The sequence below is a fragment of the Microtus pennsylvanicus genome, chromosome 13, assembly GCF_037038515.1.
Source record: "Microtus pennsylvanicus isolate mMicPen1 chromosome 13, mMicPen1.hap1, whole genome shotgun sequence".
NCBI classification, from domain to species: Eukaryota; Metazoa; Chordata; class Mammalia; order Rodentia; family Cricetidae; genus Microtus; species Microtus pennsylvanicus.
The window spans coordinates 77,612,656-77,637,191 of record NC_134591.1 but is presented as its reverse complement, the minus strand read 5'-3'; the positions used below and the strand labels follow the sequence as shown (position 1 = coordinate 77,637,191).

The following is a 24,536-nucleotide window of genomic DNA, read 5'->3' as shown; positions in this document are numbered from 1 at the left end:
TCTACCTAAACTATTGGATTTTTGACATAAATGGATTGATTCTCTGAAGAAATTTAATAAATTGTTCAGATCAAACAAGAAGACGCAGGGTAGATGGGTCTGTGGGTACAGAGACTGCTGTGCGGGTATGAGGACCCAAGTTTGGATGCCTAGCACCCACATAAAAAGGCTAGACACAGTGGTCAATGGCCTGGAATATAAGTAAGGCAGATAGACCATGGTAATCATGGAAATCAAGCCTGTTGGCCTCACTTGGTCCTTCTGGTCTTGCCAAATTCCCCTGCTAGTGCTATGCGGGCAGAGAGCAACCGTTGTGACTTTTCACCAGACTGGTTTGCGTTTTCTCTCACACCAGGAGGCTTTCCAGTGGCTCAGAGGTGGCCATGCAGCCTTTCTGCCTGTGTGGTGGCTCGGAGGAACCTCTGAAGAAGGAACAGAGCAATGATGCTCCAAAAGCAAAGATGGGCACCCTCACATCCAGGAGAGGTCCAAGGGCATCCTGCCGTCAGTGCAGTGCCATCCCTGCCTTCGTTAGCCCGAAGTTGCTTGAGGGTCACGGAGGGAAGAAGCAGCTTCATCTTCAGCGTCAGGATCATGGGGACACTGTAGGGTAGGGTTAGCATTGAAATGGCACGAGGTTGGGAACAGTGCACCAAAATGGATAGGAGGTGGGTGGAGCCAAGAGCTGAGATGTCTTTTACACAGCTGCTACTCTTCATAAAACGCTGTTTATTTCCTGTCTTACTTAAGGCCTCGCACAGGCACAAGATAACCCTCATCAGAACACAGAGAGAGTCCCAAGCCCCTTACAGTTAGGGGGCGTCAGAGATCTGGAGCCAGCTGGTGAAGGTGTGGGAAGGGTGTACACTCCCGGCGTTTTTTAACTCACTCCTCTGGGTACAGTGGACCAAGCTATTCACTCTACAGATGGGGGACTATGAGGCCTAGGGACAGCAGGAAACATGTTCCAGCTTCCAGACGTCAAGTCAGAGACACTGCTCATCCTCTGAATTTTCTCAACAACACATCCACTATCTCCACCCCTAGCAAACTTTAGGGGCACACGCGTTTTCCCGCGCAGCAGGGCAGCCCTGCCATTGAGAGTATGACCCGGATAGCAGAAGGGACCACGGAAGCAAGGCAAGAAAGAGCCCAAGTGTAGCAGCTGGACTTTAGGAAGCACTCGGAGGCTCCGCCTCCTCTACCGCGCCCGCGAGATAGGGGGAGTGCCCAGGTCCGAGGCTCCGCCTCCTGCGCGCGCTTCGCCCTAGGCCCCACTGCGCGCGCTCCTGGCGCCCGGGTGACCGCAGCGCGGGGCCGCGGTGGCCAGAGGCCTGCCCGCTGGGCCCTGTCGCTACGCAGCCTGAAATACTGCGGCATCCCGGGTTGAATTTGGCCTCGCGCCCGGGCGCTCTCGGAGGACCGAAGCGCGGCCCCGAGTGAAGCGAGCACCTGCCGAAGACGAAGCGCGGGCAGGGGGTCGCAGGTTCCCCCCCACTCCCCGACCCCAGCTGCCAGTCGTACTAGCCAGCCCGGGCCACTTCCCGGAGGAGCGAGATGAAGTAAGCTGCACCCCCCCTGCTTGCTCTGCGCTGCGCACTTCTTGCATCCAACGGCAGGCTAGCCAGCCGGCCATGGAGATGGCTCCAGTCCCACGGTGCTCGCCCGAGTCACCGAACCTTCACCCGCACGCTCCTCCTTCCGCGGAATAAAGGCATCATCACCCCACCCCACCCCACTCCACCTCTGCAGGGCGTGGGGATGCGGTGCAGTTAGGTGATGGGCCAGTAGGAGGCGGCCAGGCCCCTTCCCCTGCAGCCCTGGGGGCCCAGCGCGCCCTTGGCCCTAGGCTTCCCGGAACGTGCCGCAGAGAGCGAGCCGGTGATTTCCCAATGCTTAAACTTTGGCAGCTGCTATCGCGTGAGCGTTTCCTGCATACCGACCCAGCAAATTCTTTTCCAGGGACACGGGGCCTCTGAAAGCCGGCTCCCCCAGCCTTGAATGCTTAGCCGGAAGTAAGAACTGAAAATTCCACATGGCTGATACAGTAGCTAGTCCACCCCTCTATCGTGCCCCTTGAAAGGTAACCAGCTGGAAAACCAGGACTCCTATAGTCTCTGCCGTGATGCATGACTGGCCGAATCTTTTGAATTGATGAGGCTAATCCTTATTTTGGGAGCACATCCCAGAAAAGCGACTGTTTAAGAGGGGCATAGTGGTGTACATCTCTAATCCCAGCACTTGGTGGGAGGGGGGCAGAGGTGGGAAGATCTCTGAGATCTAAGCTAGTAGCCTTTTCTGCAATTAGCGTTCTATGCTAGCCACACAGTGAGACCCTACCTTAAAAAAAATACTGTGTTTGACTTGAGCACGGCTCATTTTTTAAAGAGTTTTGTATTTAACAACAACAACAATAAATTTTAAATACAAGGTGATTTAACAGAAAGCAACAGATTACTGTTGGCTGTTTAGGTAGATCAGGGGCCATTTTAAAGAGAAAGAAAAGCCGGAGTGGTGGGGCCTATCCATTATCCCAGCATTTCCGAGACCGAGGCAGAAGAATGTCCAGCCCAGGCCAGCCTGGGCTACCTGGCCACACTCTTTTCTCAAAACCAAACAAAACAAAACCGTAAAGGGGAATTAGGACGATTGCTTTGGCTATCGGTGGCCCAGTGCTCCAGAGCTGCCCAGAGCAGCTGTCCTGGGCTGTAAGGTAAGGAAAACCCCTTACACCATGTCCTCACGAAGTACGTTTTGTTCCCTGATCCGGTTTCTTCTGGCCAGCCACTAAAATGAGGTCGTTTATCCCCATTTTACAGCAGGGAAGGTAATCCAGAAGTAAGCCAGGGGTTAGGGCTGCGCAACCTCAGCCTCACTTCCCACTGGGGCCATTGTTTTCCACCTACAACATCGTACGCACTAGGCAAGCCCCAGACCTTTGGCTACAGCCCCAGCTCATACTCCTTTGCAAATATGTTATTTTTAAAAATTTGTGCATATGAGTATTTCGCCTGCATGTGTGTAAGCATACCATCCATGTGTGTGCCGTGTTCAGCTAAAAGAGGGTATGGGCTCTCTTGGAACTGGAGTTGTAGATGGTTATGAGCGGCCGTGTGGATGTGGGGAGTCAAACCTGAGTCCTCTGCAAGAGCTTTTAACCACTGAGCCGTCTCTCCAGCCTCATTTATTTTATTTGTATGTGCGTGTGTACGTGCGTGTATGTTCACATGCCTGTGGAGAACGGAAGAGGGAGTTGTAATGCTAGAATCTCAGTCTTCTACCAGAACAGCAAGTGCTATTAACCGCTGAGCAAATTCTCTAGATCGTCCTCCCCCCTACCCCAGTTTGTTTTGTTTTTATCTTATTTATTTATTTTGTGTGTGTGGTTGGGTGTTTTATCTCCATGCATATCTGTATGCCACACGTGTGCCTGGAACCCCGTAGGCCAGGCAAGGGCTGAAGTTACAGATGGTTGTGAGCTGCCAAGTACATGCTGGGAACTGAATTCAGGTCCTCTGCAAGAGCAGCAGGTACTCGTAACTGCAGAGTCATCTCTCCAGCCCTGCTGTGTGTTTTGGGAACAGGGTCTTGTTTTGTATCCCAGGCTGGTCTCAAGCTCTCAGCCCTTACCCTCAGCTTCTTGGGTTACGGGGTTGTGGACAGGTACTGCGACACCCGGCTGTCATACTCTGTTCTTCTGGCTGGATGGTAGACTTCTCAAGAGCTGAGAAGGGGCCATGCCAGCCCTGTAGCTCTTCAGCCTTTCGTCAGTGTGGTCAGATGGAACCATGCCTTGCAGGTTTTCTGTGGCAAGGTGGTTCGTCGCTTCCAAGGCTTGGTGGGAGCCACCTTCATGACGCTCATGTTCAGTGGCAGAAGCTAGCATTTTGGAACAGCCTACAGCTTGCCAAGCGTGGCGCCAGAGTGCCTTACATGGATCGTCTTCGTGTGTGCGTGTGACAGACTTGCTTTTCTGTTTTGTGGTTGAGAACACAGGTTAGACATTGCCTCAGCTCACCCAGCTGCAGAGAGGCCTGGAGTATACAATTCCAGATGTATACTCAGTGTCTTCGCCCACAGGGCTCTTTGGGTTCACTTGGGTATTGACTCCATGTCTTCCTATATCAGAAGGAGGGCATTTGTGTCACTATTAGGCAAGTGGACATGGGGCCTTAGCAGAGACCAGTGAGAGGCCACTAGTGTTCGGGGTAACATGGCAGCTTAGAGCAGTTCCTGGCCAGCTGGTTTATGTGAGCAGCCACTGTCAGGAAAACCAGTAATGGCACACCATGCTGCTATTTGCCATTTCGTTGTTTGGGAATTCTTTTTTCTCTTTTTTTAAGGTTTATTATTTTTATTTCCAGGTATGAGTTTTTGTCTTCATATATGTATGAATACCACGTGTGTACAATGCCTGCAGAGGCCAAAAGAGGTCGCTGAGTTCTCTGGAACTAGAGTCACAGATGGTTATAAGCCATCATGTGGGTGCTGGGAGCTGAATCTGTGTCCTCTGCAAGAACAGCAACTGCTCTTAATTGCTGAGCTGCTTCCAGCCTTTTAGCCACACACTTTATAGTGGCCTCGGCAGTTAGCTCCACCACCAGGCCCGTCACCTCTGAGGTTGTCTGGCCATCAGCAAGATAGTTTACCTTCCCGTGTCTTAGTTCACTGCTCTGAAATGGTTGATGGCAGCACCTACCTCACAGAACAGTAGCAAGAGTGCAAGGGTTCGTCGCTTGTCAGGCTCCAAGCCTAGCATTTGGCAGATGGCATTTGCACCATAAATAGCTCACACTACCCAAGTGTTGTCATACGCAAGAAGCAGCTGCTGGTGGGTTGCAGCGGCATGGCGCCTGACGTGGCCGTTACAACGCATTGTTTCCATGCCAATATCAGTCCTGGGCCCCGTGTTCACGAGGTTACAGTGATCCTGTGCAAATGGTATTTATTTCATCATTGGCAAATGTCACACGGAGCTTGCTGAGTGCTTGGCCCTGTTTGGGATGCCGGAGACACTGCACTGAAGGGAGCATACCTCTCCCTGCCTCAGGCTGGACGTCATCATCATACAGACATAGGGCTGGGGATGTGACTCATTTGGTGGCATGCTTGCCTAGCATACATAACATATCAACACGGCACAAAAGTAAACATGGTGACTCATTCCTGTCATCCTAGCGTTCAGGAGATAGAGGAGGGAAGAACAGACGTCCATGGGTCTGGAGTGATGGCTCAGCAGTTAAGAATACTGGCTGCTCTTCCAGAGGACCTGGGTTCAATTCCCAGCACTCACATGGCAGCTCACAACTGTTTGTAACTTTCATTCCAGGGCACCTGAAGCCTTATTCTGGCCTCTCCAGGCACCAGCATGCATATAGCACACAATCACACACAACACCCACACGCATCAAATAAAACAAGGAAAGTCAAGGTAATCCCCAACTACATATCAAGTTTGAGGGCAGCCTAGGATACAGGAAGCTGGGAAGGAAGAAAAGGAAGGAAGGGAGGAAGGAAGGAAAGAAGGAAGGAAGGAAGGACAGAAAGAAGGAAGGAAGGAAGGACAGAAAGAAGGAAGGAAGGAGAGACTCCAGAGAGAATAGAGTGGGGAGGAGGGAGGAGGCATGAAGTGAAGGTGGCAGTTCTAGTATTTTGTGGAGTTGTCTGAGAAATCCTGACTGAGAAAGTGGTCTTGCTTAAGTTAGTGAAGGAATGCACCATATGGGCACCTGCGGGGAAAGTAGGTCAGACAGAGAGAAGAGCCCGTACAGAGGTTCTGGGGCAGGAGAATGCGCAGAATAGCATAAGAGGTAAAGAAATGATAGTGAGAAGCTAGAATGTGTAGACCTGGGGACATGATCCTACCACCGCCGGGAGGGTCACGCTGGCCCCTCTGCTAGACTCAATCGTGCAGGGCCCGAGGGAGACATAGGAGGGAGGAAGGGCGTTCTGTAGTAATCCAGGCAGAGGCGCCAGCAGAATAGACGAGGACGGTGGGAAATACTGTACTCCAAACCTCTGTGACTCTTATTGTGTTTGTGTGTGCATTCCTGTATACACATGTGTGTGCCTATGTGTGTACACACATGGAGGTCATAGAGCAAGTACTGGAGTTGGAGCTCCTCTTCCGGCCTGTGAGTTGAGTTCAGGTCATCAGTCTTGGTGACAGGTGCCTATAGCTGCCCCCAGATATAATTTGAAGGTCAATACTGGTATTTTCCAACAGACCAGACACCTCTTAAGGTTTATAATCTGAACATGTGTGTGTTTGCTGGGACTTGTGGAAGCTGCATTTGAAGTAGGTTGAGAGGTGTGGTGGTAACGCCTGTAACCCCGGAGGATGAGGCTGGAGGATAAGAGTTGAGGCCAGCCTGGGGTACAGAGAGATGCCTTGTCTCAAAATAAAGAAACACCGACCTGAAGGAGGGGAGGGAGGAAAAGCAAAAAGAGGGGAGGGAAGGAAAAGGAAGAGAGGAGATTTGGGGTAAAGAAGCCAGGTTGATGCTGATGTGGTTAAGCCTAGGCAGCATTCAGCTAGTGGGATCAGATGATTTGAGTGTAGGTTGGTTGATTACTCTAGAGGTGAGGTGGAAGGGTCCAAACTGGACACACAGGCTTGGCCGCACAGAGAGCAACTGGCTGGTCAACTTCGAACAGCTGCTGTGTAGGAGGCAAGGATGGGGCTGGGGAACCGGATTTAAGATCTTTGCCAATCTCCACATTACAGATGTCCTTTGCTATGTGCCCAATCAAGGGCACATAGCAAAAAAGTGGTCTCATGGCTAGGAGATGCTGTTCTGAGTGTGTGGTGACCTTTGTTTGCTCTTTATAGAATTCAGCTGGTTATTCAATAATGTAAACATAGATTTAGTAATAACTGTGCTTGACAATCAGTTGTGAAAATACCCGGAAATTGAGCAATCGAACCTTGGAGACCGGTCCAAAGGGGCTTTGGGTTTCATCACTGCTTCTAGCTACCCTCAGAGGAGGCCAGGGAAAGGGCTCTTTGGAAAGAGCTCGATCTGGAAGCCCTGGTCCTCAGATTGGCCGCAGTGGACCAAATGCAGATCAAGGTTGGATGCCACAGGTTCTGTCTTTGCCTGCTCTGGTGAGTCTGGCGTCAGGGTCTCAGAACTAGAGGGACCTTTGGTTGATAAGGGCAATTTTCTAAGTGTCCTTTCATTTGAAATCTTGTTTCCTTCCCTCTTCTTTTACAAAGTCCAGCTTTCTGGGCTGTGATTTGAGGCGCGTCCCCTCTTATAGCTCCATCCCCAGGAGTCAGCTCTGTCAGTGGCATCTGTGGGAGCTAGAAAAGGGAATGGAGGTAGGTATGACCCCTGATTTTCCCTCTCTCTGCTGGCCTGAGCAGGGACAGCTGTGGGCTGGCTGGCCTTGTCCCCCTTGCGTGTGAGGGTAAACGGAAGATGGAGCTGGACACTGCCCCTGTTCACCATGGCTGGCCAAGTCCGCCTTTCGCCTTTTGCAGTGTGAGCAGGGCCTTTGTCTAAATGGGCAGACGCTCTAATGACCTCCCTTAGTTGGGCTTGGAGAGCCAAGGGTGTTGGAATCAGATCCCTGTGTGCACACTCAGTCCTGATTCTAACACGAGCCTGTCAGAGCCCAGAGGAGGCCGCCTGTCTTCCTGCTTGCTGACTCCACCTCCTTTTTACTTATTTTATTTTGTGTGTAGAGTGCTTTGCCTGCATGTCCATATGTGCACCGTGTGCATGCTTCGTGTAGGCTTCCCTGGAATTGGAGTTTAGGATGGTTGTGAGCCATCATGTGGGTGCTGGGAACGGACCCTCTGCAAGAACAAGTGCTCTAAACTGCTGAGCCATCTCTCCAGCCTCTACCCTCTCTCTTCTTCCTTACTTTTCTTTCTTTTGATATGGGGTTGCTGTGTAGCCCAGGCTTACCCTGAACTCACAATCCTCCTGACTCCCAAGGACTGAGATTGTATGTGAGTTGTCATGTCCTGTTCTGTTTCTTGAATTAAAAAAAAAAATTATATAGGAAATTGTCTTCTCTATAGTCTTTTTGTTTTGTTTCTCCTGGCTGTCCTAGAACTCACTCTGTAGACCAGGTTGTAGACTTGGATTTATATTTCTTGGCCCTGTGACCCCTTACAGAGGTCTCCCCTAGCACTTCCCTGTCTATGTAGCGTCTCCTTGATAGTAGGGCAGGACCTCCCTGGCAAAGCATGGGACCAAGGGCCGGTAAAGTACCTGGACCCACTTAGTTCATTTCCCAGGGGAGGAGGCTGAGGCCTTTGCAGATTAAATGCCTTCTTCACTGTTGTGTGGTTGTTTAGGATGAAGGCAAGAATGTGCCTGAGAACGGCATTTTCCAGTGTCCCTGTTGACATCTCTGTCCTCTCCTCCAGCTTCTCAGCCTGTTGAGTGATGATTTCCTGACTGATTGCTTAATTAGACAACAAAGAAAGCAAGGGAGAAGCAAAGTCCTAAGTGGGCTTTGTCCTGCCTCGTGACCAACTTCTAGTGTCGTGTGCTCAGCTCTGGTAGCTTCATCTCATAGGCCTTTCCTCTCAGTCGGTGCAGAGCCCAGAGCCCAGAGGGAGGAGTGCTTGTGTAAACCTCCTCAGGCGGGCGCAGCCTCCTCAGACTGTAAACCTCGGCAGGCGCAGCCTCAGGGAGGAGAGCTGAGCCCAGGCCTCACTGTCCTGTCCTGGGAGGCTGAGCTGGCTGTGAGATTGGAGCAGGCTTTGCTCTTCAGGGTGCTTGGCGGGGTTGGCTCTGCAGCCTAGAGGTGAGGGCAGTGGCCCAGTGTCTCACAGCAGTGCTGTGCCGCTCTAGGGCAGGGAGTCACTTTAAAGTCAATTAACTTTCTTTCCGTTTTTTTTCTCCCTGAGACAGGGTCACCAACCACTTATATTGCAGGCTGGCTTTGCATTTCTGACCACCCTGATTTCACCTTCCAGGTGCTGGGTTACAGGTGCACATTGCCATACCTGGCCTATATAAGTGGTCTAATGGTCTAATTAGTTAACATTTGTCTAGTATTCTCTCTCTCTCTCTGTTTTTTCAAGACATGGTTTCTTTGTGTAACAGCCGAACTTGCTTTTGCTTTGTAGACCAGGCTGGCCTTGAACTCAACAAAGATCCCCCTGTCTCTGCTTCTGAGTGCAAGGATTAAAAGTGTGCACCACCACCGCCTGGCTAGTATCATTTTTAAAAGACTTTTTATTACTCTTTAGTGTGTGTTACACATATGCACAAGCATATACTTGCCATGGCTTGGATGTGTGTGTGGGGGGGTCAGAAAACAAATCCGTGGAGTAAAATTTCTTTCTGCCATGCTGGTTCCAGGGCTGCAATTGGGTCGTCATGCTTCTCGGCAGGAAGTGCCTTTACCCACTGAGCCATCTCATCCACCTGGGGGATGGGTGAGTGAGAGAAAGAGGGTGAAGGAAGGAGCGAGAGATTGTGTGTGTGTGTGTGTGTGTGTGTGTTATATTGTTCAGTTTTGGTTTGGAGAGAGTCTTACTATGTAACCTAGGCTGCCTTGAACTTTTAGTAATTTAGTAATTCAGAAGGCCTTGATCTTCTGACTGTTGGGATGACAGGCAGGTGCCCAGGTCATGGCTGTGCATGTTTTTGTTTTGTTTTGCTTTGCTTTGGCTCACATCCTTATCTCTGTCAGTCTTTCTAACCCTTCCCTCTTTCAGGTCAGCAGAATCTGTCATGATTTTTTTTTTTTTTAGTGTGCTAGAGACTGGACCCAGGCCTCACTCCCGATAGACAGATGCTCTGTCACCGACTGGGTTCTTCAGCCCTTTCCCACTCTTACTTTTGAGACAGGGTCTCTCTAAGTTGTCCAGACTGACCTCAAACTCCCATCTGTAGCCCAAGCTGGCCTTGAACTTTTGATTCTCCTGCTCAAAGGGCTAGGACCGTAGACACGATCCACCATGCCTGATTTCCGCCATGTTTTATAGGTGAAGAAGTCAGGACCAAAATGGATTAAGTTGTTTCCGAGGGTCCTGCGGCTAGGAGGGTGAAGGCCAGTGCTTGGAACCTCCATGCCGTGATTGACTAAGAAAGAGGGTTAGCGTGGTAGCGTGAGCTTTACGGTTCGTAATTCATTCCTCCTAGTCTCCTCAACTGTAGATGAGAATCATGTCAGATCCAGTGGCTGAGGCCGTACAGCTGGCTCACCCAGTTCATGTTGGCTTCCACAGTCAACACAGGACCTAGTCAAAGCCATTTATGTCAACTAAAGCATCTCAGGTCGAGCTCGAGCAGGATCGTTCTGACGTGGTGACGAGAATAGGAGGCCAGGCGTGTGCGTGTTTTATTTTTTCCTTTTGTGTGTATGGGTGTTTCACATGCACCATGTGCCTGCCTGGCGTCTGCAGAGGCTAGAAAGGGCATTGGATCCCCTGGGACTGGAGTTAGAGTTGTGACCTGCCTTGTGGGTGCTGGGGATCTAACTCTGGAAGCAACTAGAGCTCTTCGCCACCCAGTGGACTCTCAGGCTTGTCTGTTTGGATGCAGATGCCTCCTGTGCTCAGTGTTCTGGAACCTGGCAGCTTTGGCCTCTCCATCAGAATCTGCATCTTAAACAGTTCCCCAGGGAACTCAAGCACACACTACAGCTTGAGCTATGCTGTTAAGGTTAAAAAACAGGGTCATAGTAAGAACAAGTAACACGCCCCTTCCCCATCAACACCTGAGGTCAGAAGAACAGGTTACATGTCCCTGCCTCCAACAGCTGTAACATTCGAGAGAGCAGGCTCTGCACCTCGCCTGGGCAGCACAGTAGAGCTGACCATGTTGGTGGACATGTGGGTGAGCCAGCCCCTAGTTGTGAGCATGGGGGAGCTGTCCCCAGTACTCATCTGTCTTGTGGCAGCAGCACCCCCATCAAAGCCTGAGGCAGTTGGAAGAGCATGCCCCGAGGTCCTAAGAGTCGGGGAGCTGTCCCTGCCCTTCACCAGCGGTAGCACTTGGGAGAGTGGCCCCCACATCTCACCTGGGCAACAGTAGAGCTGTCCCTGAAGGTTAGGTGTGGAAGAACTGACCCTGAAGATGCGAAAGCCAGAGAAATGGCCCCGCCCCTTACTTATCCCCTCAGCGAGGGGTGAACTGGCCAGGGCAATGCAGGAGAGCTCACCCTGGTGGTGAAGACAGGGGAGAGCTGGTGGGCTGACCAACCCTGCAACTACCCAGGCCCAGAGCCAGGGTTCTGTGTTGGCCCACCCCAACATCCACCCTATCTGTGATCTGATGGACAGGAGTGAGGAGTGGGGGTGGGGTCGGTGGTAGCAACAGGATATCCAGGAAGAGTTCCAGAGAGGGCCCAGCATTGATGGTATAGCACAAACCAGGGGCCTTGAATCAGACCAATGATCCTTTGCGATGAACGCCTGTGTGTAAAAATGTGTGGATAAAGGATTTACTGCTTGACTGCCGTGACACACCGCAGCTTCCAGGTCAAGATTTTCCCTTTCTCACCTTCCTTTCCTTTTTTCTCTTAAATTTTATTTTGTTTTATTCTGGAGGGTTGGGTGGGAGATGGGTGGGATTGGGAGGCATGATGTGAAAGACACAAAGAATAGCTAAAAAGAAAGTTAAAAAACCAAGTAACACGTATAACACCTCTGAAAGTTAAAAAACCAAGTAACACATAAAGCTGCTTTCAGGAAGAGTAGTTGTGCAGGTGTTTAGTAACCACTCTGCAAACATGCTGTCGTAATTCTCAGTGTTGCTTGCTTCAGGAGTTCTGGAATGCCAGAGAGAAGACTGGTTTACCTGGGCATTAGGTCCAGAACACACCCGTCAGAGGAAACCGGTGTCGTTGAGGGTCAGAAGGCAGTGTGGTTCAGGTGCCATCCATTCCCATTGTCCTCAGAGAGGCGGCCTTGGGCTCCCCCACCTGCCAGCCCCTGCAAGACTCCCCAGCTTCTCTCTGTACCAGCACATCCCGAGCCCTGGCTCCCAGGACCGGATCAGGAGTTTGGCGAGCCGCTTGCCAGCTGGCGCCTCCTCCTTCTCCAGGCTGTTCTCTGGGCTTCAGATTTCTCCTGCACTGACCTTGCAGCTTTTCCTTCCCCCGGGGCAGAGCTGTTGCCAGTGGAGAAAGAAAGGCTCAGGTGCCAAGGACAGGAATTGGGAAGCAGAGAAAAATGGAATGCCCTGTAGTCCGTCTGGTGTTTGAGAACTAGCAGAGGTCTAGGGTGAGCAGGAGAGGAAGGCTGGAGCTGCTCAGGCCCTTTGAGCGGAGGAAAGTGGATGCTAGCACAGACACTGTTATTGAACCTTTGTCTTACTTGGGTGTCACTAGAGCCATCATGGCGGTGGGTCCCCAGAGAGATGAGGAAGGAAGACTAGGACCAGATAAAAGCAGGTGCATGGCTGTAATCCCAGCACTTCAGAGACTGAGGCAGGGAGATTGCCATGAGTGTGAGGCCAGCCTGGGCTACAAAGTAAGACCCTGTATCATATAATAGCAACAACAATCAAATAAACAGAGGTAAATTTAATATTCACTGCACAGTGCTGGTAGGCTGGTCAACTCTGTGGGAGCTTTTATATGTCCGATGATCTCTGTAAACTCCAGTCTCCCATCTGTGTGGCCGTGTTTATTCTGTTCATGCTGTCTGGTTTATGAATGGTGTTCAGCCAGTTTCTGTCATTGCCTTCACCTTTACACCTCTGTACTACGCCCTGTTTCCACCTTTACTTCCCATAGCTGTGGGTCCTCTTTGACTCCTTCCGCCCTTTCCCAAAGCCCAGCTTCAGTAGAGACCCTGAGGACTATGATGATATAAACACAGCGCTGGGCCAGAACAGAAAACCAACCCAGTAAATACCCAGGTGCTCTTGTGACTTGATCCAGGCCTCTTGCCTCTTAGATATGCCAGTTGACACAAGCCAGGCTGGAAAAGCTGGCCAGGAAGGCATGTTTGCCTGTGGAAGGCCAGGTAAGCAATTGCAAGGACCCAGCTTGCCACTCTGTCACCATGGAAGCTTCATCCCACAGCACCTCAGCCTTTCCACGTGCAAAGGGGACTGTAGTTAAACTGTCCTGTATGGGTCCTCAGGGCCTGGTCTGGGTCCAATAAGTCGGACTGAGAGCGTTTGGGTTTGTGATTGACACACATGTTAGCACTTCTAATCAAAACCCAGAGACAGATATTAGAGTTCAGCCTGAGGGTCAGAAAAGCAAAACAGCCGGTCATTGGCTCTTATCTCTACCTCAGTCCAAAAATGGCAACCCTGCCTCCAGGAATCTCAGAATGAGACTGTGACTGTGTGTGAGAGCTGTCTCCTCCCATTTTATATTCCTCTCTAGGGCTGTGATTAAAGGGATGCAACATTACCGCCCGGTTTCTATGGCAAACTAGTGTGGCTGCTGGGATTAAAGGTGTGTGTCACCACTGCCTGGTCTGTGAGGCTGACCAGTGTGGCTGTTTGACTTTGATCTCCCTTTTTCCCCTTCTTTTTAATTTTATTTTGTTTTGTTATGGAGGGGTAAGAGGGAGATGGGTGGGATTGGAAGGCATGATGTGAAAGACACAAAGAATAAATGAAAAACCAAGTAGCACATGTAACACCCCTGAAAATTAAAAAACCTACTAAGTAACATGTAACTTTGGCAAGCTTTGTTTGTTAAAGTCAAATGAATGCCACTGCAAATTACGTTTATGCATCAGCTCTCCTGTAAAAGTGGCTGAAAGGCAGCAGGTGCTCCCCTAAGCATCGCGGAAATGTGGGGTTTATTTTATTCTTGCTACAAACCTGTGATGGAGGCAGCATGCTCGTCCCCGTGTCAGCGGAAACTGGGTGTCGCCGGTTAAGCCACCGGGTTCTTAGGGAGCGGAGCTGGGGGCACACTCAGGCTCTGCTGCCCATTCTTTGGTTCACTTGTTTGTTGTGGTTTTCGATTTTATTATTGGGTTGGTTTTGTTTGTTTTTCAGACATGGTTTCTCGGTGTAGTCCTGACTGTCCTGGAACTTGCTCTATAAACCAGGCTGGCCTCGAACTCACAGAGATCCGCCTGCCTCTGCCTCCTGTGTTGAGGATGGGACCCAGTGTCCTTGTTATACTGAACAGTTTATAACTGAGCCACACACACCCCACCCCACCCCCAGAGTCTGTGCTTTCCCTGTGTGTGTGTGTGTGTGTGTGTGTGCGTGCGTGTATGTGTGTGTGCGCACGCGCATATACATGGAGGAGATCAGAAGACAGCTTACAGGAGCTGATTCTCTCCTTCCACCATGCGGGTCCCAGGGAATGGACTTGGATTGCCGGGTTGGGGGGGCGGGACGGGTGTGTTTTCACACTGAACCGTCTTGCTCCCCCCCCTCGAGTAGTTGGGATTTTGTGCGTGGAGTCCAGTAGACATGGGAAAGAGCTGAGTGGTGGGTGCGAGAAGGTGGTCGTGCCCTCTCGCCTGCTGTTCTTCCTGGGTTAGGATTCCCCTGCTGTCCAGCTAGCCTGTGCTCATGGCAGAGGCTGGTTGTGGCTGTGAAGGGGTCCACTCCTCTCTCAGCACTGGGGGCCTCTCTGGTGCTCCTAGCAGCAGAATGTCCTGGTTCCATCACATGGCCTAGGACTTTCCCGGGCATATTTCCTGCTTGCAGAGCAAGCTCCTAAACACCGACTTCCTGGCACAGAAGCCAGGCTGCTCGGGAGGGAGGGGAATGCTGAGTGACTATAATGTTTCTCCGAGTAACATGTGGTTGTTTCTTGCCAGGCAGGAAATGTTTGATGCCCTAGCTGTGTTATTTCCACATTCTAACCTCCTGAGCCATGTCTGATGCTTCCTCGTTCCTTGTCTGTTCTTCCCAGGTACCCAAAAATTTGGAAGATGCTCGTAGCAGCAATGTGCTTGGCCCTTCTGGGCTGCCTGCAAGCCCAGGAATTCAAGGGGCATGTTTCCATAATCCTGCTGGGAGCAACTGGGGACCTTGCTAAGAAGTACCTGTGGCAGGGCCTGTTCCAGCTGTACCTGGATGAGGCTGGGAAGGGCCATAGTTTCAGCTTCCATGGGGCCGCCTTGACAGCCCCCGAGCAGGGCCAGAAGCTCATGGACAAGGCCTTGGAATCCCTCTCCTGCCCCAAGGACTTGGCACCCAGTCACTGTGATGAACTCAAGGGTCAGTTTCTGCAGCTGAGCCAGTACCGCCAGCTGAAGACAGCTGAGGACTATCAGACCCTGAACAAGGACATTGAGACCCAGGTCCAGCAGGACGGGCTCTGGGAAGCTGGCAGGATCTTCTACTTCTCGGTGCCTCCCTTTGCCTATGCAGACATTGCCCGCAACATCAACAGCAGCTGCCGACCGCACCCAGGCGCCTGGCTACGGGTTGTTCTTGAAAAACCCTTTGGCCATGACCACCTCTCAGCCCAGCAGCTGGCTTCAGAGCTTGGGAGCTTTTTCCAGGAAGAGGAGATGTATCGAGTAGACCATTACCTGGGCAAGCAGGTGAGCTGCAGCTTGGAGCCTGGCATGGCTGTACTATGTGGGGTACCATGGGGCTGACATCAAGGACTTACTATCGAATGTAGAATTGGGTTAGGGTGTTGGGATCCCTCAGCACCCATGGTCTTCCCGAAGGGAGACGGGAGATGTGGAAGCAGGGGAGCCAGTGAATAGCAGGCAAGACCACTTTCTGTCTCCTTGTCTTGGCTTCCCAGAGAGAGAGTGCATTCTCATTCCTCTGTATTGGCCTGCCTTCTCTGCAGAAGTGGTCCAGGGACTCTGATGTCTGGAACTGGCTTTCATTGGGAATGCTGTGGGAATTAGAGTTAGCTTAAGTCCCTCACCTGTAGCACGATTAATAAAAACCCAGAGACGGAAACTGGAGTTCAATTTGAAGGTCAGAAAAGCAAAACAGCCAGCCACTGGCTCTTACCTCTACCTCAGTCCAAAATGGTGATTCTGTCTCCAGGAATCTCAGAATGAGACTGTGTCTGAGAGCTGTCTCCTCCCGTTTTATAATCCTCTTTAGTGCTGGGATTAAAGGTGTGCACCATTACCGCCCGGTTTCTTTGGCAAACTAGTGTGGCTACTGGGATTTAAAGTGTGTGTCACCACTGCCTGGACTACAGTAAGGCTGACTAGTATGGCTGTTTTACTCTCTGAACTTCAGGCAAACTTCACTTATTAAAATACAAATGAAATATCACTACACTCACCCATCTGCCTTTTTAAAATAAAAATCTTTGTCGTCTTGAATTCTGTCTTGAGGCACAAAGCTGATAACAACTTAGACCTGAGACAGGGAAGTGGACCCTGAGTTCAAGCACTTCAGTGAAGCGTAGACAGGAACTTGGAGGATCCCCTGGAGATAGAGGGCAGCATCGGTCCACTCCGCTCATCAAGCGCCAGCATCGCCAGTGTAGACCGCAGTGCGCCTGTACTCTTTGGTACCCAGACTGCTGAGCTGGGCCACACACTGGGTAGAGAGCTAACTACCCAGGCAGGTGCTTCATTTTCCATCCAACCCTTTGCTTCTGTCGTGGAGACAGTCTCAGATTGCAGTCCCCAGACCAGAGCCAGGCTTGATAAGGTTTCATTGGCCTGGAAATGGAAAGGAATAGTATTAAATGTATACAGTTTAAAGTTTTTCATGTTACAATTTTGTCATTAAATGATTTTATTAAAAATTGATAGTCTTAAAAGAGAGGGTTCATTTTTTCCTTTTCCACCCTCTTTGTACTGCAGATTGAACCTAGGGTCTCATGCATGTGAGGCCAGCACCCACCACTGGAAGACAGTCAGTTTAAGCATGCTCTTTCTTGGCTGGGAACTGTTTAGGTCATTTAGTTTTGAGCATTTCCGTGGAGCTGTGCGTCCTGAGGTCTAGGAGCTGGTGCCCACAGACGACTTTCTCCCTGGGCTCGAGAGCCAGGCCTCTTTCACCCAAGAACCTGGGATGACCAGTCTTCCTCCCTGACAGGCCGTGGCTCAGATCCTGCCCTTCCGAGATCAGAACCGCAAGGCCCTGGACGGCCTCTGGGACAGGCACCATGTGGAGCGGGTGGAGATTGTCCTGAAGGAGATGGTGGATGCGGAAGGTGCGTGAGAGCTCTGGTGCCCACGGCTCCTCAGCCTTGCCTGCCTGGTGTTCGGTGGCATGCCAGGCTCTGCAGTCTGGAGTGCCAGCCACGCCTGTGCACCGTGGCCAGCTCTGCTTGGAGGGAGGATTTCTGTTGGTATGTAACCTCCCTCCAGGCCTCCTGCTGTGTGCTGCAGGAGCTGACCTGCAGGGACCTGGTGGCAAAGCCCAAATTGTCAGTGATGCCATAGGAGGCATTTGGTGCAGTGACATGCACCTGGTGCAGACCCTTGAAACTGCCGACAAGAAGTCAGTGCTGGAGGTTACTCCAGGCTTGTGTGAGTCTATGTAAGTCTGTCTGTCTGTCTGTATGTGTGTGTGTATTTTTCTGAGACAGAGTCTTGTCGCCCAGGCTGGCCTCCAAATTGCTACATAGCCAGGGATGACCTTGAACTTCCGGTCCGTCAGCCTCTGCTTTCCTGGTGCTGGACTCTGGGGATGCACCGCGCTGCCGCAGTCAGCTAATGTGGGCTTTGCGCTCCTGTAATGTGGGTCATTGCAGCTGTACTGTACTGTACTGGCCACTCCTTCCGGAAGCCGCAGACTTCCATTGCTCTCTGCAGGGCCTCTCTTCTCCGGTGCTGGCCCCGCTGTGTCTCTCACATGCTTGTGGGTGCCAGGAGGGCACCCATCTTACAAAGTGCCGTGTGAATGGTGTCAGTCCGGGGTCAGGAGATAGTGTTACACTTGTCTCTGCCTCTAGCGAGGTGACCTCCGTGTGTCACTTTTACATCTCTGGCAAGAGTAGGTTTTGCAGGTGATGACAGATAAGGTGGCTTTGAGCTTTGACATTCTCCAATGTTAGTACAAAATTTTTAGAAGTGCGTGTGTGCGCGCGCGCACGTGCACTGCATACACATAAGGGTCTTGTGATCTTGTGGAGGTTAGAGGGCAGTCTTTGGAGTCAGTTCTTCCTCTGTGTGTCTCCTCGATGTTGAACTCAGATCATCAGGCTTGGTGGCCAGCACATTGCTCACCAAGCCAACTTTCTGGTCCTGTTATAATTAAAAGTATTTTTATATTTAAGTCATTATGTTATGTGTATTAGCATTTTGCCCAGGGAGGTCAGAAGACGACGCTGGGTCCCCTGGGACTGGAGACCCAGACAGTTGTGCATCACCACGTGGGTTCTGGGAACTCAGTGCAGATCCTCGGCAAGAGCAATAAGTGTTTTTAACCACTAAGCCCGGGGTTAAAATCTCTCCAGCCCCTGTTATTAAAAATTTTGATCACTGCATTTACAACATGGGTTCTTACATCATCATATAATAACAATCATATAATAATAATTTAAACAGCTAACTGTTGCTATGTCCCCAGTAGCCGTATGAGATGGGACAATCCCTGGCCAATTACTTCCTTCTCTAAAGGAAGTGGATGGTTCCCTGTCCAGTCCTTGGCTGGAGTGAAGGAGTCTGCCTCTAGGCCAGCACTGTGGCCCTAGCTCTCACCTTGACACACTGCACAGTGCCACCACCCCACACAGATGTATGCCCACCTCCTGCAGCTGTAGGAACTCCCAGGGCCCACCCCTCATACCCCAATGTATGACTTGGCTAGAGGAGAGGTCTCCAAGCTCCTCGACCAAAGATGGGTAGAGGCCTGTCCTCTTCCCTCCTCCGTCTGTCCATTCTGCTTCATCTTTCTCTTCCCCTCGGGAACTCTGGCTTTTCTCCTTTCTTGAAGTGTGTAGTTAGTGCTGGGAGCTCTGGGCCCGGTGGGTGGTAGGGTCAGAGAGGTGAGACCCAGCCCCTGGGAGGCTGGGGTGGGGGTGAGAAACTCCCGTATGGAGGTTGCAGGCAGACTGTGCTGGATGGTGGAGGAGTGAGGGGCAGGAGGCTAGACAGGGCTTCCCAGCCAGGCTTCAACAAGCATCTCTCCATCAGGAGGTCCTGGCTCCCCCTCCTCCAGGATCCATGGCAGAGAACAGGTACCAGCCCCTTACGGTGACTTCACCTGGGTCTCAGGAAGTCACTGGAGCCCTTTCAAGTGTCTGATGTCCAAGCAGGAGTGTATGCTGCACCTCGTTCTTGCTTTATCTGCAGAGCTGAGCTGCAGATCTGGTCCCGAGAGTGGGGATCCAGTGGGAGGTGCAGCGACCACTCCCAAGCAGACCAGCAGCAGCATCTACCCCTGCTTCTGCTCTCTGGACTTGGTCTGTTTCTGCCTAGGCTAGGAGGCTGGGTCTCGCTCCCTCTGCCTGGCGTTCTTCCCTGTGCTCACCATGGGGCAGGGAAGAGTTCCATGTGTGGAGTTGGCTGTGGTCCTCTCACCTCAACCTTCTGCCCATTTCCTCCTCCATATCCTACACATCCTCTATGGACGCTAGGGTCTCTGTGGAGACAGGGGCCAGACAAGCTACAGCAAAGGTGCCTTTGACAGTTAGGACGTAGAAGCCAGAGAACAGACAGAAGCCAGGTGGGTGCCTGGGCAGGTGGACTTGCTGAATCGAGCCTGCAGCAGTGACAGTGTGGTCTAAGCAGCAGCTGCTACCGGGGTGGTTGTGCCTAGGGACTGGTCAGGGCTCTGGCCACAAGGCTGCTGTAGCAGGTAGAGTCCATTGTTCCTAAGCCTCCAGCACGAAACTCTCCCTCTTAGTGGGAGGCCAGGCAGTCAGGCTCCCCCTTGTTCCAAGGCCCTACACCTAGTAACAGAAGAGGCTGCTGTGTGGGACTGGCCTGCTCGCTGGGCTTGCTTCCTTTACCCATTGTTTGGTTCGAGACAGTGTCTCTCAGTATTGCCTAGGCTGGCCTCCATCTTACAATATAGTTCAGATTGGCCTTGAACTCACAGAAATCCTCCTGCCTCAGGCTCCCACGTGCTGGGATATAGACACAAGCTACCACTTCCTTCTTCTGGTGTCAGTTGTTGTAGCTGGCTGGCGGGGCTGCTGCCCTGCTGGGTACAGGCCCAGAGAAAAACAGGAAATTCTGCCACCAAACCTCTAGCCCAGCAGGAGGGCCTCTGCCCTGGGCCACTTTGGCCATAGGATGAGCACATGTGAGTGCTGGGAGGGCAGTCTTATGGGCACCCTCAGGAGGTGCCTACAGAAGCTCTGTGACTCGAGTACAGTTCCCTCCCCCACCTTCTGGACAGGAACTGCAGATCCACCCAGGTGCCAACATCTGTTGGCCATGGTGGGCTTCGATGAGTGACGGTTCCTGTTGGCCTCAGTGTGGGCTCAGTGTTTCCAGGGCTGAGTCCTACAGTTTGAATTTTAAGCAAAAAGACCAAGGTCACAAGCCATTCCCTGTCCACTGCCTCCTGCATTATTCCTACCTAGGGGTACCCTGCCTTCTGGGAGGGGAGGAGCCACTACCCAGGCCTGTTCTCCCCTCACCCCTCCCCTGCTTTGCGGTGGCCAGGAAGGAACTTTTGAACTGCAAGGTCATTTGGCTCTTTCTCTCCCACCCCACCCACCTGGTCGGCAGCAGCTCCCCAGCTCCCTCCCCTCCACGGCTTCTGCCGCAGCCTTTGGCTCAGTGGAGCTTGCTGCAGAGGCTGCAGCACAGGCTGGGGGCACACTGGAGGAGAAAGGAAGGAGCCATTAGTAACCCTGCAGTGTCTGACCTGGGTTCAACCCGCAGGAGGCCCTGACCCCTTCCCCCAGTCACAGACGCCCTGGGGCCTTCAGGAGGGTCTCCTGCTAACGCAGCAGGGCTGTGGGTGTGACCTTGGTGAGGAATTCTGTCTTTAACAGCAGAGGTTCAGTAGTGTGTGCTCTGGGTTTGAAGCAGCCTCTGGATCATCAGAACCCAAGCCTCTAGTCATTGTGTTCCTCATCCTCTCAGTGCCCAGGCCTCAGGAATTGGCCTTCCTCACTACCTTGTATTTTTGGGCACTCCATACCAACCCAGCATCCCTCTGCACAGGGCACTCCCTGAGGCTGTCTCTCCTGGGCAGGGTCTCTATCCAGGCTCTAGGGAAAGGATCGTGAGTTAGAGTGACTGCCCTGTGCCTCTCACCAAGGGTCCTCCCAGGTAACACCAGCTGTCCTGCTTTCCTTCACCCGTGTGACCCAGCTGCTGTGCTGTCTGCAAGCTGAGCTGGGGTGGCTGCATCCTCCTGTGCAGAGGGAGGGCGATGGGGAGAAGGGAGAAGCAGCCTGCAGTCAGACAGTCTCTCCGCTGCTCCGCTCTCACGTCTTTATTTTTAGCGGTCCCAGAAGACATTGATAGGGACTGCTGCTGGCTTTTAGTAGTTTTTCCTTTGTTTCGTTAAAGTATCTATTTTAGCTGGGAAACCCAGCTCTCCCAAAGCACCAAAGCAATGGGAGTGGGTATTAGATCATTTCTGGAGGCTTGACCCCTAGCTCACCTTTTATAGTGCGGAGAAGCCTGGTAGTGTTCTCTGGGTGATTTTCTGTATTAAATTAGATGATATCCATGGGCGTAATTAACAAATAGAGATGCTCTCCAAGTTTACCAGGAGAGGAGCGATCTTAAAATGCCTGTTCCCACCAAGGTTGGCTTGATGTGTGACAAACTGCGATTGGTCTAGAATGCCCTTTGTCCTTTCTTAGTGAGCCCCATCTACCTTTCCATATATTGATAATCTGAGTAATATATTTTTAACAGCTCTATATTTTGTTCAGTTCTATTTATATCACAGAATATGTAGTTTAAATTCTATAACTAGGCATTTTGGTTGTTTCCAGTTTTTGCTATTTTAAACAGTACTTTCTGAATTTTTTTTTCTGAAATCAGATTCACACTCTGTAAAATTCACAACTTAAACTTTGTGACTCAGTATGTTTTAGTACTTTGCAATATTGCGCAGCTCGCCTCGACTTCTAGAACACTTATGATCTTAACTATTTCTCCTCTGGTATATATCTCCACAGTGGGGCTCTCGGGATGGTGAGCAGTTTGGAGCCATCTTCCTTCCCTTAGACTGAGCAGGATGACAGAGGGCAAAGTCATGATCCACTCTGGACTCACAGTTAGGAGCTGAGTTCACGGGGTCTTTCTTTGAGTTGGCCATACTGCTTGCCCTTTCTCTTCTCAACAATGTGGATGTTAGCTGGCGACCTTTAACCTAGGAAAGGGTGCATGAAGCCAGTACACACCCCCTTTAGGGGAAAGAAACATCAGTCCCCAACAACCGGCAGTTCCTGGACAAGTCAGCACACTGAGCACCATGGGAGCGCCAGTGTCTGGCTTTTCACCTGCTGCTCAGCTGCTGAGCCCCGAACACGGTCTCTTTCTTGTTCACGTGTGGCTCAGGCCATAGCCCTGCTCCTTCATAGCTGACCACGCTGGGAGCAGAGACACAAGACCACAAGTCTATGGGTTGTGCTAACACAGGCACACCCCCGAGTCTGCAATTAAGAAATAAAGACAGCTCTCTTCCACTCGGCAGGTAGTGAACCCCAGGCAAACAATCTCCCAGAATCCAGCAGTGGGTGGATAAAAATAGGAAAGGGGCCACTCAGGGGTTTAGGAAATTAATGAATAGTAAGCAGAAAGCGGGCTTTTAAGGACGCCGGTGCTCTCTCTCCATCAAAAATGCATCGTTCTTAAAGCCGTAACCACCCTCTCTCTGCTTCAATCTGCTCTAATTCATTGATTTTATCAGGTACGGGTTTTCATGTTTGAGCATCTCTGAAGCTGGGCTTGCCATCGAGGGTGCCAGGCTGAGCCAGCAGCCAGCTTCTTCCTGAGGCTATAATTAGCAGGGTTCGAATCTCAGGCTTGGCGGAGTCTGTTGTTGCCTCACCTGTACCTCCGGTGACCCTTCAGGGACGGCCACCAGAAGCCGTGCCAGCGCTCTCCAGAATCAGCGATTTTAAATGGACAGTTCTCGAAAAATGCCAAGTACCTTTAAAAAAATTATTCGTTTCTATTCAATGCATATAAGCATCTTGCTCAAATATACGTCTGTGCACTGCATGAGTGCCTGGTGCCTGTGGGAGTCAGAAGACGGGACAGACCCCTGGAACTGGAACAAGTTGTGAGCCGCCATGTGGGTCGTGGGAACTGAACCCTGGTCCTCTGTAAGAGCTACGAATTCTGCCATCTCCAGCTCCCTGAAACTACCATTTTTAAAAGACACGCATCTCTTTAAAGGCTTCTACTTTTATTTTTTGGGTTGTTTTTTCTTTTCAAGAGAGGGTCTCAATATGTAACCCTGGCTGTCCTGGAGCTCACTATGTACACCAGACTGGCCTCAAACTCACAGAAGTTTGCCTCCCGAGTGCTGGGATTAAAGGTTGGGCCACCACTGCCAGTCTCTATTTTTACTTTTAACTGTGTGTGTGTGTGGGGGGGGGGGAGAGTACAATGTTTGTGGAGCCCAGAAAAGGGCATCAGATCCCCTGGTGCTGGAGTTTAGGTGGTTGAGGGTGTGGGAACTGAACTCAGATCTTCTGGAAGAGTAGCAAGTGCTCTTAGCCTCTGACCACCGCTTTAGCCCCCCAGCTGCCCTTTTCAGTTCCCAATGGTCACCGTGTCTCTCCAGCAGGGCAGGTTCTGTTGACTCAGGGAGCCTGCTCAGGACAAGCATGCTCAGCTCCAGAAGTCTAGCCTGGGATTGCCTCCCCTCTATCTGTTTGCATTAAATATTAACTAGATTCCAGGTAAAATAGTGCTCAGAAAATACATGCAAGGTAAATATAACTCTGTAATAAGCAATGCAAACGGGTTTTAATTTAAATTTTTTATTTTGCCCTCCTGGGAATGAGCCTGGAGCCTGGAGCATGATAAATAAACATCCTACCACTGCTCCACATCCAAACTCCTTCCTACTAGTTCTATACTTCAGAAACCCTTTAGTACACTTATTACTTATTTATGTGCGCGTATGGGTGTGTGCATGCTGTGGCACACATGTGAAGGTCAGATGATAACTTTCCATCTTCTGGGACCTGTGGAATGAACTCGGGTTTCCAGGCTGTCTGCAGGACCCTGTCTCCACGGGTCACTCTTACAGCCTCCCCCCAGTTGAAAGCGCGGTAACAGCCCTTGGGTCCGTCTCCTTGGACTCTGTCCTATTCCTGTTCTCTGTTGGTCCCAATGTTGAGTGTGCTTACATCTGTTTGTATGTTTGTGCATCTTTGTAAGTACGCGTGTGTGTACATATGTGTCCTTGCAGGGAGCCAAGTGTCTTCCTCAGTCATTCCCCAATTCCCCACAGGACTTAATTTGAGTTAGGGTCTCTTTATGACCAACCAGCTGCTACTAGGGCTCCCCTGCCTCCACCTCCTCAGGGCTGGAGATGCAGGTGTGAACTGCCATGCCCAGCTTCTTACATGAGTGCCGGGAATCTGAACAGAGATACTCATGTGTACCTGACACGCATGTGGCTGAGTCATCTTTCCCACCTCAGCCAGCCCTCAGTTCTCCCTACTCCTGTCATAGATGTCCGTGTCCTTAAACAATGCACTGCTAGATTTTAGTGCGGAGCCACACGTGGTACAACAACTTTTGTTTGTTTCTTCTTTGTGGTGCT

At 51.2% G+C, this 24,536-nt stretch overlaps 1 protein-coding gene across 4 annotated transcripts in view; it reads left to right on the top strand.

Moving 5' to 3' along the window:
- Positions 1–1,272: 1,272 nt before the first annotated feature.
- Positions 1,273–24,536, top strand: part of H6pd (hexose-6-phosphate dehydrogenase/glucose 1-dehydrogenase) — a 29,723-nt gene continuing 6,459 nt past the window's right edge. For 2 of the 4 annotated variants that reach the window (XR_012907506.1, XM_075946283.1), the window contains exons 1-3: positions 6,998–7,108; positions 14,815–15,451; positions 16,929–17,046. Coding sequence is in view for 3 of the 4 variants with exons in the window: in XM_075946283.1 (XP_075802398.1) it covers positions 7,062–7,108; positions 14,815–15,451; positions 16,929–17,046 (802 nt within the window). In the remaining variant the exon portion in view is untranslated. Of the gene's footprint in view, positions 1,563–1,962; positions 2,084–6,997; positions 7,109–14,814; positions 15,452–16,928; positions 17,047–24,536 lie in introns of those variants that run through there. The other 2 variants (XM_075946286.1, XM_075946285.1) reach the window with 2 other exon arrangements.